This window comes from Phlebotomus papatasi, chromosome 3, assembly GCF_024763615.1.
Source record: "Phlebotomus papatasi isolate M1 chromosome 3, Ppap_2.1, whole genome shotgun sequence".
In the NCBI taxonomy this organism is placed as follows: Eukaryota; Metazoa; Arthropoda; class Insecta; order Diptera; family Psychodidae; genus Phlebotomus; species Phlebotomus papatasi.
This window is the reverse complement of record NC_077224.1, coordinates 75174675-75191370: the sequence shown is the minus strand read 5'-3', so window position 1 is coordinate 75191370 and position 16696 is coordinate 75174675. Positions and strand designations below refer to the sequence as shown.

Sequence of the window (16696 nt, the reverse complement as noted above, 5' to 3'; positions counted from 1 at the left end):
CAACTAAAAAGGTTACGAATAAATAATAACCAAAATCTACGATATCGGGATATTGTATCTTACTTATTGGTTGGCAACGGATAAATGGATCCCCGGTGAAACGAGGAGGACAACTGCAAATCGGATTGTGATTCACAACGGTGCATTTAGCACCGACTCCACAAGTTCCAGGACAAGGATCCCTACATTTCTGATTTTGACATGCTTCATTAGATCCACATTCAGAATTCACAACGCATTCTGGTCTACATGTTGGTGGACTTCCAATGTATCCCGCAACACATGAGCATACGGCTTGCCCATTAATTTCGCGACATTGACTGTTTGGACCACAAGGTGAGGGATTGCAAGGATTTGTAATCACGGGTGCTGTGGAACATTTAATTGAACAAAAAGAAAAGAACGTTTCAGATAAAGAATTCAGGGTGAAATTATTTAATAGGAATTTACTTGGCTCCTGTCGACACTGCACGAAAGCGTTACCAGTCATTCCGGTGGGACAAGTGCACATAGGAATGTGGTTGATTACTTCACAGATGGCATTCAAACCACAAGTTCCAGGACAAGGATCGGCACATTTACTGCGTAAACAAGCCTTGTTTCTAGGACAATCAGAATTCAAAACACATTCTGGGCGACATCCTCTGTAAGGATCTCCCTGGTATTCAGGAAGACAAGTACAGATTCCGTCCCGGCATTGTGCATTAGCACCACACGGAGATGGGTTGCAAGGATCATCAAGAACGGGTTCTCTTGCTGGAAAAATAAGTCAACGTTGAAGGAACATTTTGATACTTTTCTAAAGTCAATGGCTTACGTGGAGGTGGGGCCGGGTGACAATTCGTAAACGGATCTCCAGTGTATCCTTCCGGACATACACAGATAGGTGTGTGATTTATTACGGAGCATCGGGCGCCTATACCACAAGATCCAGGACAAGGATCTCGACATTTTTCCCGAATACATGCTAAACTGCTCTGGCATTCGGAATTTATCGTACATTCCGGTCTACAGTTAGGTGGCGATCCAATATAGGTGGCAAGGCAAGAACAAGATGGCGATCCATTTATATCGCGACATTGCGAATTTGGACCACAGGGTGATGGGTTGCAAGGATCTCGATACTCTTCTCTAACGGGTTCTTGTGGAGGAGCTACAAAACAATGGGATTGAGAAGAGCATCTATGCGAGATATTGTCAAAGGTCTTACGAGGTATTGGGTAGCATCTTGAGAACGCATCTCCAGTGTATCCTGATTGGCATATGCAGATGGGACTGTGGTTATTCACGCGACAATTGGCATTTGTTCCACAAGTTCCTGGGCAAGGGTCCACACATTTCTGATTCACACATGCCTTGTCTAAGGGACATTCAGAGCTTACAACGCACTCAGGTCTACAACCTGGTGGACTTCCTACATAATTTGGTAGACAAGAGCATACCGCTTGTCCATTCACTTCGCGACATTGACTATTAGGACCGCAAGGGGATGGTTGACAAGGGTTTACGTATTCATTTTCGATTCCTGTGATATAACAAACAAACATGATAGGCATAAAATTTTTAACACATGATTAGCCGTCACAGTCAAGTCAATCGTCAAGTAATTTTGCATAATGAAATGATTTGAGAAAATAAAGTAAGGCTTACTTTCGGGTGGGACAATATTACAATAGCGGAATGGATCGCCAGTATATCCTGGTCGGCAAGTACAAGATGGTAAGTGATTTACAACTTGACAATCAGCGTTCTGACCACAAGTTCCAGGGCAGGGATCTTGGCATTTGCTCCTAATACAAGCCCTGTTCGAAGGACAGTCTGAATTGAGAACGCACTCAGGTCTGCAACCTTCGTAGGGATTTCCGATATATTCCGGAAGACAAGAACAAGCTCCAGCTCCATTCTGTTCTCTGCAAATTGCATTAGCACCGCATGGGCTTGGAATACAAGGAGTTGCGTGTTCAACTGGATAATCCTGTTGTCTAACTTGACATTGTGTAAATGGATCTCCAATATGTCCTTCGACACAAATGCACATTGGAGCATGGCTCACAACTCGACATTTAGCGTTTTGACCACAAGCTCCTGGACAAGGATCTCGACATTTCTGATTTATACATGCCAAATTATACAAACATTCAGAGTTGCTCACGCACTCGGGTCTACAATTTGGTGGAGATCCGATAAAGCCTTGTAGACATGTGCAAGAAGGAGCATCTCCTACTGCCTGACATTGAGCATTTGGACCACAAGGTGATGGTTGGCATGGGTTAATGGGTTCCTGAACCACTGGAGTTTCAACTAAAAAGGTTACGAATAAATAATAACCAAAATCTACGATATCGGGATATTGTATCTTACTTATTGGTTGGCAACGGATAAATGGATCCCCGGTGAAACGAGGAGGACAACTGCAAATCGGATTGTGATTCACAACGGTGCATTTAGCACCGACTCCACAAGTTCCAGGACAAGGATCCCTACATTTCTGATTTTGACATGCTTCATTAGATCCACATTCAGAATTCACAACGCATTCTGGTCTACATGTTGGTGGACTTCCAATGTATCCCGCTACACATGAGCATACGGCTTGTCCATTAATTTCGCGACATTGACTGTTTGGACCACAAGGTGAGGGATTGCAAGGATTTGTAATAACGGGTGCTGTGGAACAATTAATTGAACAAAACGAAAAGAACGTTTCAGATAAAGAATTCAGGGTGAAGTTATTTAAAAGGAATTTACTTGGCTCCTGTCGACACTGCACGAAGGCGTTACCAGTCATTCCGCTGGGACAAGTGCACATAGGAATGTGGTTGATTACTTCACAGATGGCATTCAAACCACAAGTTCCAGGACAAGGATCGGCACATTTACTGCGCAAACAAGCCTTGTTTCTGGGACAATCAGAATTCAAAACACATTCTGGGCGACATCCTCTGTAAGGATCTCCCTGGTATTCAGGAAGACAAGTACAGATTCCGTCCCGGCATTGTGCATTAGCACCACACGGAGATGGGTTGCAAGGATCATCAAGAACGGGTTCTCTTGCTGGAAAAATAAGTCAACGTTGAAGGAACATTTTGATACTTTTCTAAAGTCAATGGCTTACGTGGAGGTGGGGCCGGGTGACAATTCGTAAACGGATCTCCAGTGTATCCTTCCGGACATACACAGATAGGTGTGTGATTTATTACGGAGCATCGGGCGCCTATACCACAAGATCCAGGACAAGGATCTCGACATTTTTCCCGAATACATGCTAAACTGCTCTGGCATTCGGAATTGATTGTACATTCCGGTCTACAGTTAGGTGGCGATCCAATATATGTGGCAAGGCAAGAACAAGATGGCGATCCATTAATATCGCGACATTGCGAATTTGGACCACAGGGTGATGGGTTGCAAGGATCTCGGTACTCTTCTCTAACGGGTTCTTGTGGAGGAGCTACAAAACAATGGGATTGAGAAGAGCATCTATGCGAGATATTGTCAAAGGTCTTACGAGGTATTGGGTAGCATCTAGAGAAGGCATCTCCAGTGTATCCTGATTGGCATATGCAGATGGGACTGTGGTTGTTCACGCGACAATTGGCATTTGTTCCACAAGTTCCTGGGCAAGGGTCCACACATTTCTGATTCACACATGCCTTGTCTAAGGGACATTCAGAGCTTACAACGCACTCAGGTCTACAACCTGGTGGACTTCCTACATAATTTGGTAGACAAGAGCATACCGCTTGTCCATTCACTTCGCGACATTGACTATTAGGACCGCAAGGGGATGGTTGACAAGGGTTTACGTATTCATTTTCGATTCCTGTGATATAACAAACAAACATGATAAAAATAAAGTTTGGAACACATGATTAGCCGTCACAGTCGAGTCAATCGTCAAGTAATTTTGCATAATGATGTGAGTTGAGAAAATAAAGTAAGGCTTACTTTCAGGTGGGACAATATTACAATAGCGGAATGGATCGCCAGTATATCCTGGTCGGCAAGTACAAGATGGTAAGTGATTTACAACTTGACAATCAGCGTTCTGACCACAAGTTCCAGGGCAGGGATCTTGGCATTTGCTCCTAATACAAGCCCTGTTCGAAGGACAGTCTGAATTGAGAACGCACTCAGGTCTGCAACCTTCGTACGGATTTCCGATGTATTCCGGAAGACAAGAACAAGCTCCAGCTCCATTCTGTTCTCTGCAAATTGCATTAGCACCGCATGGACTTGGTGTGCAGGGTGTAGGACGTTCTATTGGATAGTCCTGTTGTCTAACTTGGCATTGTGTAAATGGATCTCCAATATATCCTTCGATACAAACGCACATTGGAGCATGGCTCACAACTCGACATTCAGCGTTTTGACCACAAGCTCCTGGACAAGGATCTCGACATTTCTGATTTATACATGCCAAATTATACGAACATTCAGAGTTGCTCACGCACTCGGGTCTACAATTTGGAGGAGATCCGATAAAGCCTTGTAGGCATGTGCAAGAAGGAGCATCTCCTACTGCCTGACATTGAGCATTTGGACCACAAGGTGATGGTTGGCATGGGTTAATGGGTTCCTGAACCACTGGAGTTTCAACTAAAAGGGTTACGAATAAATAATAACCAAAATCTACGATATCGGGATATTGTATCTTACTTATTGGTTGGCAACGGATAAATGGATCCCCGGTGAAACGAGGAGGACAACTGCAAATCGGATTGTGATTCACAACGGTGCATTTAGCACCGACTCCACAAGTTCCAGGACAAGGATCCCTACATTTCTGATTTTGACATGCTTCATTAGATCCACATTCAGAATTCACAACGCATTCTGGTCTACATGTTGGTGGACTTCCAATGTATCCCGCTACACATGAGCATACGGCTTGTCCATTAATTTCGCGACATTGACTGTTTGGACCACAAGGTGAGGGATTGCAAGGATTTGTAATAACGGGTGCTGTGGAACAATTAATTGAACAAAACGAAAAGAACGTTTCAGATAAAGAATTCAGGGTGAAGTTATTTAATAGGAATTTACTTGGTTCCTGTCGACACTGCACGAAAGCGTTACCAGTCATTCCGCTGGGACAAGTGCACATAGGAATGTGATTGATTACTTCACAGATGGCATTCAAACCACAAGTTCCAGGACAAGGATCGGCACATTTACTGCGCAAACAAGCCTTGTTTCTGGGACAATCAGAATTCAAAACACATTCTGGGCGACATCCTCTGTAAGGATCTCCCTGGTATTCAGGAAGACAAGTACAGATTCCGTCCCGGCATTGTGCATTAGCACCACACGGAGATGGGTTGCAAGGATCATCAAGAACGGGTTCTCTTGCTGGAAAAATAAGTCAACGTTGAAGGAACATTTTGATACTTTTCTAAAGTCAATGGCTTACGTGGAGGTGGGGCCGGGTGACAATTCGTAAACGGATCTCCAGTGTATCCTTCCGGACATACACAGATAGGTGTGTGATTTATTACGGAGCATCGGGCGCCTACGCCACAAGATCCAGGACAAGGATCTCGACATTTTTCCCGAATACATGCTAAACTGCTCTGGCATTCGGAATTGATTGTACATTCCGGTCTACAGTTAGGTGGCGATCCAATATATGTGGCAAGGCAAGAACAAGATGGCGATCCATTAATATCGCGACATTGCGAATTTGGACCACAGGGTGATGGGTTGCAAGGATCTCGGTACTCTTCTCTAACGGGTTCTTGTGGAGGAGCTACAAAACAATGGGATTGAGAAGAGCATCTATGCGAGATATTGTCAAAGGTCTTACGAGGTATTGGGTAGCATCTAGAGAACGCATCTCCAGTGTATCCTGATTGGCATATGCAGATGGGACTGTGGTTGTTCACGCGACAATTGGCATTTGTTCCACAAGTTCCTGGGCAAGGGTCCACACATTTCTGATTCACACATGCCTTGTCTAAGGGACATTCAGAGCTTACAACGCACTCAGGTCTACAACCTGGTGGACTTCCTACATAATTTGGTAGACAAGAGCATACCGCTTGTCCATTCACTTCGCGACATTGACTATTAGGACCGCAAGGGGATGGTTGACAAGGGTTTACGTATTCATTTTCGATTCCTGTGATATAACAAACAAACATGATAAAAATAAAGTTTGGAACACATGATTAGCCGTCACAGTCGAGTCAATCGTCAAGTAATTTTGCATAATGATATGAGTTGAGAAAATAAAGTAAGGCTTACTTTCAGGTGGGACAATATTACAATAGCGGAATGGATCGCCAGTATATCCTGGTCGGCAAGTACAAGATGGTAAGTGATTTACAACTTGACAATCAGCGTTCTGACCACAAGTTCCAGGGCAGGGATCTTGGCATTTGCTCCTAATACAAGCTCTGTTCGAAGGACAGTCTGAATTGAGAACGCACTCAGGTCTGCAACCTTCGTACGGATTTCCGATGTATTCCGGAAGACAAGAACAAGCTCCAGCTCCATTCTGTTCTCTGCAAATTGCATTAGCACCGCATGGACTTGGTGTGCAGGGTGTAGGACGTTCTATTGGATAGTCCTGTTGTCTAACTTGGCATTGTGTAAATGGATCTCCAATATATCCTTCGATACAAACGCACATTGGAGCATGGCTCACGACTCGACATTCAGCGTTTTGACCACAAGCTCCTGGACAAGGATCTCGACATTTCTGATTTATACATGCCAAATTATACGAACATTCAGAGTTGCTCACGCACTCGGGTCTACAATTTGGAGGAGATCCGATAAAGCCTTGTAGGCATGTACATGCAGGAGAATCTCCTACCGCCTGACATTGAGCATTTGGACCACAAGGTGATGGTTGGCATGGGTTAATAGGTTCCTTGGCAACTGGTGCTTCAACTAAAAATTTTATAGCATATTAAAAGGGTAAAACGAAGGATTAGATCAAGGCATCTTACTTATTGGTTGGCAACGGATAAATGGATCCCCGGTGAAACGAGGAGGACAACTGCAAATCGGATTGTGATTCACAACGGTGCATTTAGCACCGACTCCACAAGTTCCAGGACAAGGATCCCTACATTTCTGATTTTGACATGCTTCATTAGATCCACATTCAGAATTCACAACGCATTCTGGTCTACATGTTGGTGGACTTCCAATGTATCCCGCTACACATGAGCATACGGCTTGTCCATTAATTTCGCGACATTGACTGTTTGGGCCACAAGGTGAGGGATTGCAAGGATTTGTAATCACGGGTTCTGTGGAACATTGAATTAAAGAAAAAGAAAGGAACGTTTCTTCAGATAAAGTATTCAAGGTGAAGTTATTTAATAGGAATTTACTTGGTTCCTGTCGACACTGCACGAAAGCGTTACCAGTCATTCCGCTGGGACAAGTGCACATAGGAATGTGATTGATTACTTCACAGATGGCATTCAAACCACAAGTTCCAGGACAAGGATCGGCACATTTACTGCGCAAACAAGCCTTGTTTCTGGGGCAATCAGAATTCAAAACACATTCTGGGCGACATCCTCTGTAAGGATCTCCCTGGTATTCAGGAAGACAAGTACAGATTCCGTCCCGGCATTGTGCATTAGCACCACACGGAGATGGGTTGCAAGGATCATCAAGAACGGGTTCTCTTGCTGGAAAAATAAGTCAACGTTGAAGGAACATTTTGATACTTTTCTAAAGTCAATGGCTTACGTGGAGGTGGGGCCGGGTGACAATTCGTAAACGGATCTCCAGTGTATCCTTCCGGACATACACAGATAGGTGTGTGATTTATTACGGAGCATCGGGCGCCTACGCCACAAGATCCAGGACAAGGATCTCGACATTTTTCCCGAATACATGCTAAACTGCTCTGGCATTCGGAATTGATTGTACATTCCGGTCTACAGTTAGGTGGCGATCCAATATATGTGGCAAGGCAAGAACAAGATGGCGATCCATTAATATCGCGACATTGCGAATTTGGACCACAGGGTGATGGGTTGCAAGGATCTCGGTACTCTTCTCTAACGGGTTCTTGTGGAGGAGCTACAAAACAATGGGATTGAGAAGAGCATCTATGCGAGATATTGTCAAAGGTCTTACGAGGTATTGGGTAGCATCTAGAGAACGCATCTCCAGTGTATCCTGATTGGCATATGCAGATGGGACTGTGGTTGTTCACGCGACAATTGGCATTTGTTCCACAAGTTCCTGGGCAAGGGTCCACACATTTCTGATTCACACATGCCTTGTCTAAAGGACATTCAGAGCTTACAACGCACTCAGGTCTACAACCTGGTGGACTTCCTACATAATTTGGTAGACAAGAGCATACCGCTTGTCCATTCACTTCGCGACATTGACTATTAGGACCGCAAGGGGATGGTTGACAAGGGTTTACGTATTCATTATCGATTCCTGTGATATAATAAACAAACATGATAAAAATAAAGTTTGGAACACATGATTAGCCGTCACAGTCGAGTCAATCGTCAAGTAATTTTGTATAATGAGTTGAGAAAATAAAGTAAGGCTTACTTTCAGGTGGGACAATATTACAATAGCGGAATGGATCGCCAGTATATCCTGGTCGGCAAGTACAAGATGGTAAGTGATTTACAACTTGACAATCAGCGTTCTGACCACAAGTTCCAGGGCAGGGATCTTGGCATTTGCTCCTAATACAAGCTCTGTTCGAAGGACAGTCTGAATTGAGAACGCACTCAGGTCTGCAACCTTCGTACGGATTTCCGATGTATTCCGGAAGACAAGAACAAGCTCCAGCTCCATTCTGTTCTCTGCAAATTGCATTAGCACCGCATGGACTTGGTGTGCAGGGTGTAGGACGTTCTATTGGATAGTCCTGTTGTCTAACTTGGCATTGTGTAAATGGATCTCCAATATATCCTTCGATACAAACGCACATTGGAGCATGGCTCACGACTCGACATTCAGCGTTTTGACCACAAGCTCCTGGACAAGGATCTCGACATTTCTGATTTATACATGCCAAATTATACGAACATTCAGAGTTGCTCACGCACTCGGGTCTACAATTTGGAGGAGATCCGATAAAGCCTTGTAGGCATGTACATGCAGGAGAATCTCCTACCGCCTGACATTGAGCATTTGGACCACAAGGTGATGGTTGGCATGGGTTAATAGGTTCCTTGGCAACTGGTGCTTCAACTAAAAATTTTATAGCATATTAAAAGGGTAAAACGAAGGATTAGATCAAGGCATCTTACTTATTGGTTGGCAACGGATAAATGGATCCCCGGTGAAACGAGGAGGACAACTGCAAATCGGATTGTGATTCACAACGGTGCATTTAGCACCGACTCCACAAGTTCCAGGACAAGGATCCCTACATTTCTGATTTTGACATGCTTCATTAGATCCACATTCAGAATTCACAACGCATTCTGGTCTACATGTTGGTGGACTTCCAATGTATCCCGCTACACATGAGCATACGGCTTGTCCATTAATTTCGCGACATTGACTGTTTGGGCCACAAGGTGAGGGATTGCAAGGATTTGTAATCACGGGTTCTGTGGAACATTGAATTAAAGAAAAAGAAAGGAACGTTTCTTCAGATAAAGTATTCAAGGTGAAGTTATTTAATAGGAATTTACTTGGTTCCTGTCGACACTGCACGAAAGCGTTACCAGTCATTCCGCTGGGACAAGTGCACATAGGAATGTGATTGATTACTTCACAGATGGCATTCAAACCACAAGTTCCAGGACAAGGATCGGCACATTTACTGCGCAAACAAGCCTTGTTTCTGGGACAATCAGAATTCAAAACACATTCTGGGCGACATCCTCTGTAAGGATCTCCCTGGTATTCAGGAAGACAAGTACAGATTCCGTCCCGGCATTGTGCATTAGCACCACACGGAGATGGGTTGCAAGGATCATCAAGAACGGGTTCTCTTGCTGGAAAAATAAGTCAACGTTGAAGGATTGCTCCGATACTTTTAGGAATTCAATAGCTTACGTGGTGGTGGGGCCAGGTGACAATTCGTAAACGGATCTCCAGTGTATCCTTCCGGACATACACAGATCGGTGTGTGATTTATTACGGAGCATCGGGCGCCTATGCCGCAAGATCCAGGACAAGGATCTCGACATTTTTCCCGAATACATGCTAAACTGCTCTGGCATTCGGAATTGATTGTACATTCCGGTCTACAGTTAGGTGGCGATCCAATATAGGTGGCAAGGCAAGAACAAGATGGCGATCCATTAATATCGCGACATTGTGAATTTGGACCACAGGGTGATGGGTTGCAAGGATCTCGATACTCTTCTCTAACGGGTTCTTGTGGAGGAGCTACAAAACAATATGAGTGAGAAGGGAATCCAGGCGAGATATTGTCAAAGGTCTTACGAGGTATTGGGTAGCATCTAGAGAACGCATCTCCAGTGTATCCTGATTGACATATGCAGATGGGACTGTGGTTGTTCACGCGACAATTGGCATTTGTTCCACAAGTTCCTGGGCAAGGGTCCACACATTTCTGATTCACACATGCCTTGTCTAAAGGACATTCAGAGCTTACAACGCACTCAGGTCTACAACCTGGTGGACTTCCTACATAATTTGGTAGACAAGAGCATACCGCTTGTCCATTCACTTCGCGACATTGACTATTAGGACCGCAAGGGGATGGTTGACAAGGGTTTACGTATTCATTATCGATTCCTGTGATATAATAAACAAACATGATAAAAATAAAGTTTGGAACACATGATTAGCCGTCACAGTCGAGTCAATCGTCAAGTAATTTTGTATAATGAGTTGAGAAAATAAAGTAAGGCTTACTTTCAGGTGGGACAATATTACAATAGCGGAATGGATCGCCAGTATATCCTGGTCGGCAAGTACAAGATGGTAAGTGATTTACAACTTGACAATCAGCGTTCTGACCACAAGTTCCAGGGCAGGGATCTTGGCATTTGCTCCTAATACAAGCTCTGTTCGAAGGACAGTCTGAATTGAGAACGCACTCAGGTCTGCAACCTTCGTACGGATTTCCGATGTATTCCGGAAGACAAGAACAAGCTCCAGCTCCATTCTGTTCTCTGCAAATTGCATTAGCACCGCATGGACTTGGTGTGCAGGGTGTAGGACGTTCTATTGGATAGTCCTGTTGTCTAACTTGGCATTGTGTAAATGGATCTCCAATATATCCTTCGATACAAACGCACATTGGAGCATGGCTCACGACTCGACATTCAGCGTTTTGACCACAAGCTCCTGGACAAGGATCTCGACATTTCTGATTTATACATGCCAAATTATACGAACATTCAGAGTTGCTCACGCACTCGGGTCTACAATTTGGAGGAGATCCGATAAAGCCTTGTAGGCATGTACATGCAGGAGAATCTCCTACCGCCTGACATTGAGCATTTGGACCACAAGGTGATGGTTGGCATGGGTTAATAGGTTCCTTGGCAACTGGTGCTTCAACTAAAAATTTTATAGCATATTAAAAGGGTAAAACGAAGGATTAGATCAAGGCATCTTACTTATTGGTTGGCAACGGATAAATGGATCCCCGGTGAAACGAGGAGGACAACTGCAAATCGGATTGTGATTCACAACGGTGCATTTAGCACCGACTCCACAAGTTCCAGGACAAGGATCCCTACATTTCTGATTTTGACATGCTTCATTAGATCCACATTCAGAATTCACAACGCATTCTGGTCTACATGTTGGTGGACTTCCAATGTATCCCGCTACACATGAGCATACGGCTTGTCCATTAATTTCGCGACATTGACTGTTTGGGCCACAAGGTGAGGGATTGCAAGGATTTGTAATCACGGGTTCTGTGGAACATTGAATTAAAGAAAAAGAAAGGAACGTTTCTTCAGATAAAGTATTCAAGGTGAAGTTATTTAATAGGAATTTACTTGGTTCCTGTCGACACTGCACGAAAGCGTTACCAGTCATTCCGCTGGGACAAGTGCACATAGGAATGTGATTGATTACTTCACAGATGGCATTCAAACCACAAGTTCCAGGACAAGGATCGGCACATTTACTGCGCAAACAAGCCTTGTTTCTGGGACAATCAGAATTCAAAACACATTCTGGGCGACATCCTCTGTAAGGATCTCCCTGGTATTCAGGAAGACAAGTACAGATTCCGTCCCGGCATTGTGCATTAGCACCACACGGAGATGGGTTGCAAGGATCATCAAGAACGGGTTCTCTTGCTGGAAAAATAAGTCAACGTTGAAGGATTGCTCCGATACTTTTAGGAATTCAATAGCTTACGTGGTGGTGGGGCCGGGTGACAATTCGTAAACGGATCTCCGGTGTATCCTTCCGGACATACACAGATCGGTGTGTGATTTATTACGGAGCATCGGGCGCCAATGCCACAAGATCCAGGACAAGGATCTCGACATTTCTCCCGAATACATGCTAAACTGCTCTGGCATTCGGAATTGATTGTACATTCCGGTCTACAGTTAGGTGGCGATCCAATATAGGTGGCAAGGCAAGAACAAGATGGCGATCCATTAATATCGCGACATTGTGAATTTGGACCACAGGGTGATGGGTTGCAAGGATCTCGGTACTCTTCTCTAACGGGTTCTTGTGGAGGAGCTACAAAACAATGGGATTGAGAAGAGCATCTAGGCGAGATATTGTCGAAGGTCTTACGAGGTATTGGGTAGCATCTTGAGAACGGATCTCCAGTGTATCCTGATTGGCATGTGCAGATGGGGCTGTGGTTGTTCACGCGACAATTGGCATTTGTTCCACAAGTTCCTGGGCAAGGGTCCACACATTTCTGATTCACACATGCCTTGTCTAAAGGACATTCAGAGCTTACAACGCACTCAGGTCTACAACCTGGTGGACTTCCTACATAATTTGGTAGACAAGAGCATACCGCTTGTCCATTCACTTCGCGACATTGACTATTAGGACCGCAAGGGGATGGTTGACAAGGGTTTACGTATTCATTTTCGATTCCTGTGATATAAAAGATTCATTTTGGGGTTAAAATATTGTGTCGTTCGTTGAATAGGTCATGTTAGGAAGTAGGAAAGACAAGATATTGGGCTTACTTTCAATAGGGATGACATTGCAATAGCGGAACGGATCGCCAGTATATCCTGGTCGGCAAGTGCAGGAGGGTGAATGATTTACAACTTGACAATCAGCATTTTGACCACAAGTTCCTGGGCAGGGATCTTGGCACTTGTTTTGTATACAGGCTCTGTTCGAAGGGCAGTCAGAATTTACAACACATTCGGGTCTGCAACCTTCATATGGATTTCCTATATATTCAGGGAGACAGGAGCAGCTTCCTGCGCCATTTTGTTCTCTGCATACGGCATTGGCACCACAAGGACTGGGATGGCAAGGGTTTATGACTTCCTTGGGATATTCCACTGAAATTTGTTGGATGTTGATTCAGTGTTAGGTTTAGAGAAAGACAGGATTATGTTTCACCTTGATTTTTGGAAGCAGTTTCGTAGCATTTTGGTAGGACTTAGCTTTTTGAGGTAAGGGTTAGGGCATTGGATGGAACTTTTTGAAAGCACTATACTTTTCACCTTTAGCAAAATTTGCATCACTTTCTAATTTGACATTATGTTTTATAGCCACCAATTTTTGTGTTAAGTAATTCCCGATTTCTTTTCGCTGAATATTTTTAGTAAATTTCGTTTAATTGAGCATAGTTTTTTTCTGAATATTGGCAATTATTGGTTTACGTATAGGGAGATACTGAAGCATATAGAAAATAAAAAGCGGCTGCAAATACAGAAAAGCAAAAGTTGACCTACCTTGTCTGAGGATACAGCCTGAAAATGGATCACCAGTGTATCCAGTTTCACAGGTGCAGATGGGTGTGTGGTTAATGACAGAGCATCGGGCGTTGGTACCGCATGAGCCTGGGCATGGATCCGCACATCGTTGATTCATACAAGCTTTTGTTGATGGACACTCTGGATTGATTGTGCATTCTGGTCGACATCCTGGTGGCGTTCCAATGTAGTTTGGCAAGCACGAGCATGCTGGTGTTCCAGCAACATCTCGACACTCAGCATTGGGTCCACATGGTGATGGAACACATACATTGATGGGTTCTGGAGGTTGCCGTGGGATTTCGTAACACCTTGAGAATGGATCACCAGTAAATCCGGGACTGCATGAACAGATCGGATTGTGATTTATGACTTGACACTTGGCATTTTGCCCACAGGTTCCTGGACAAGGATCTTGGCATTTATTGTTTAAGCATGCTTTCTGGAGAGCACATTCGGCACTCACAACGCACTCTGGTCGACAACCTGGTGGAGATCCTACCATTCTTGGTTGACATGTGCAGACTGCTGCACCATTAGCCTCGCGACAGATGGAATTGGGGCCACATGGTGATGGATTGCAAGGATTGATAGGTTCCTGAACGACAGGTACTTGTCGACACAGAACAAATGGATCACCTCGAAAACCTGGTGGACAACTGCAAGTGGGAATGTGATTATACACCTCACACTTGGCATCTTGACCACAAGTTCCTGGACAAGGATCTATGCATTTGGTATTAACACACGCCTTGTTGGGTGAGCAATCCGTGTTCATGGTACACTCTGGTCGGCATCCTGTATATGGATCTCCGAAGTAATTAGGAATGCATGAGCAAATTCCCTCGCGACAGTTGGCATTTGATCCACATGGCGATGGATCGCAAGGATCAGGTGAGGGTGTAACTGGTGGGAGACGTTCGATAATTTGTGTACACTGCGTAAATGGATCACCAGTAAAACCTGGTCGACAAGTACAGATAGGAATATGATTTTGAACACGACATTCGGAGTTAAATCCACAAGATCCTTCACATGGATCTCTACACTTTTCAGCAATGCACGCTCTGCTGGATGGGCAATCAGTATTAACAACACATTCTGGACGACAATTTGGTGGTGATCCAACATAGGTGGGTTTGCAGGAGCACGAAGGAGAGCCCTGAATGGCTTGGCACTCAGCATAGAGACCACACGGTGATGGATTGCAGGGATCAACAGGTCTTGGCTGTGGTGGTGGTTCTTGTTTGATGATGGGTGAGCACCTCGTGAAGGGATCACCTGTCATGTCAGGTGGACAGCTGCAGATTGGATTGTGATTGATGACTTCGCATCTGGCATTAAATCCACACGTTCCTGAGCATGGATTGGCACATTTGAATTTATGGCACGCTTTATTTGACGGACATTCTGCATTCACTGTACACTCTGGACGACAGTTTGGTGGTGCACCAACATATTCTGCTTCACACGAACACACTGCTACACCATTGGCTACCCTACATCTAGCATTTGGACCACATGGTGAAGGATTGCAAGGATCTACTGGTTGAATTGTCACGGGTTCCGTGGGACGTAAGTAGCACCTTGTGAAAGGATCACCAATGTATCCATCAAAGCACGAACACCGTGGTACGTGATTGATGACTTGACATTGAGCACTTTCACCACAGACTCCTGGACATGGATCACCACATTTATTCCTAATGCACGCTCTATCGGTTGGACAATCCGAACTGAGTACACATTCTGGTCTACATCCCTCGTAGGGATTTCCTTGATAGTCTTCGATGCATTTACAAGCTCCAGCATCATTGCGCCGTATGCATTCAGCATTGGGACCGCATGGAGATGGTTCACATGGATTTATTCTCTCTTGTTGCTGTACTACGCACTGTACAAATGGATTTCCTGTATATCCGACAGCACAGGTGCAGACAACAGCATGAGATATAACACGGCATTCGGCATTTGTTCCACAAGATCCAGGACACGGATCAACACACTTGTTATTGATGCAAGCTTGGTGACTGGGACAGTCTGGGTTGATAACACATTCTGGACGACAATTGGGAGGAGCTCCAACGTATCCACTGATACACTGGCAAGATGGACTTCCGCCAGCATTGGCTCGACAAATTGAATTGGGACCACAAGGGGAAGGATTGCAAGGATCATGAGGTACAGGTTCTTCCTTGGGAGCCGGTGGTGGTGGTATCGGTTGACAGCGATTGAATGGATCACCAGTTTGTCCAGCACTACAACTGCAGATCGGACTGTGATTGATAACCTCACATCTGGCATTGACTCCACAAGCTCCTCTACATGGATCAACACATTTCTGATTGATACACGCCTGAGTTTGAGAACATTCACTACTGATAACACACTCAGGTCGACATTGTGGTGGAGCTCCGATAAAACCTTGCAAACAGGAACATACAGCTTGATCACTAACTTGACGACATTGACTGTTTGGTCCGCAAGGTGAAGGATTGCATGGATCACGTTTTGGTTCTGGCACAATTTCAACAACACGACAATGACTGAATGGATCTCCCGTGTATCCTGTTGGGCAGGAGCAGATGGGAATGTGATTGACCACTTCACATTTGGCATTCTGGCCACACGTTCCTGGACATGGATCGCGACATTTGTTGCGTAAACAAGCCCTGTCTCGGCTGCAATCTGAACTGAGAACACATTCTGGTCGACATCCTTCATAAGGATTGCCCACATACTCAGCAATACAAGTGCATTCGCCATTGTTGCAGTGAGTATTAGGACCGCATGGGGATGGATTGCAGGGATCATGAACAATTGGTGTAACAGTAGCTAAAAAGATG

At 44.6% G+C, this 16696-nt stretch overlaps 1 protein-coding gene across 1 annotated transcript in view; it reads right to left on the bottom strand.

Annotated features, from left to right (window-relative positions):
• The window catches only part of LOC129806766 (uncharacterized), a 147420-nt gene that overhangs the window by 30242 nt on the left and 100482 nt on the right, over positions 1-16696 (bottom strand). Inside the window, exons 35-64 of the mRNA XM_055855538.1 lie at positions 13830-16685; positions 13107-13433; positions 12697-13011; positions 12304-12639; positions 11946-12236; positions 11547-11858; positions 10837-11487; positions 10402-10716; positions 10009-10344; positions 9642-9947; positions 9252-9557; positions 8542-9180; positions 8107-8421; positions 7714-8049; positions 7347-7646; positions 6957-7262; positions 6247-6897; positions 5807-6121; positions 5414-5749; positions 5047-5352; positions 4637-4965; positions 3949-4579; positions 3116-3823; positions 2749-3054; positions 2339-2667; positions 1651-2281; positions 1211-1525; positions 818-1153; positions 451-756; positions 41-369 (exon numbers count right to left, since the gene is read on the bottom strand). Of these exons, the coding sequence (XP_055711513.1) occupies positions 41-369; positions 451-756; positions 818-1153; positions 1211-1525; positions 1651-2281; positions 2339-2667; positions 2749-3054; positions 3116-3823; positions 3949-4579; positions 4637-4965; positions 5047-5352; positions 5414-5749; positions 5807-6121; positions 6247-6897; positions 6957-7262; positions 7347-7646; positions 7714-8049; positions 8107-8421; positions 8542-9180; positions 9252-9557; positions 9642-9947; positions 10009-10344; positions 10402-10716; positions 10837-11487; positions 11547-11858; positions 11946-12236; positions 12304-12639; positions 12697-13011; positions 13107-13433; positions 13830-16685 (14075 nt within the window). The remainder of the gene's footprint in view (positions 1-40; positions 370-450; positions 757-817; positions 1154-1210; positions 1526-1650; positions 2282-2338; positions 2668-2748; positions 3055-3115; positions 3824-3948; positions 4580-4636; positions 4966-5046; positions 5353-5413; positions 5750-5806; positions 6122-6246; positions 6898-6956; positions 7263-7346; positions 7647-7713; positions 8050-8106; positions 8422-8541; positions 9181-9251; positions 9558-9641; positions 9948-10008; positions 10345-10401; positions 10717-10836; positions 11488-11546; positions 11859-11945; positions 12237-12303; positions 12640-12696; positions 13012-13106; positions 13434-13829; positions 16686-16696) is intronic.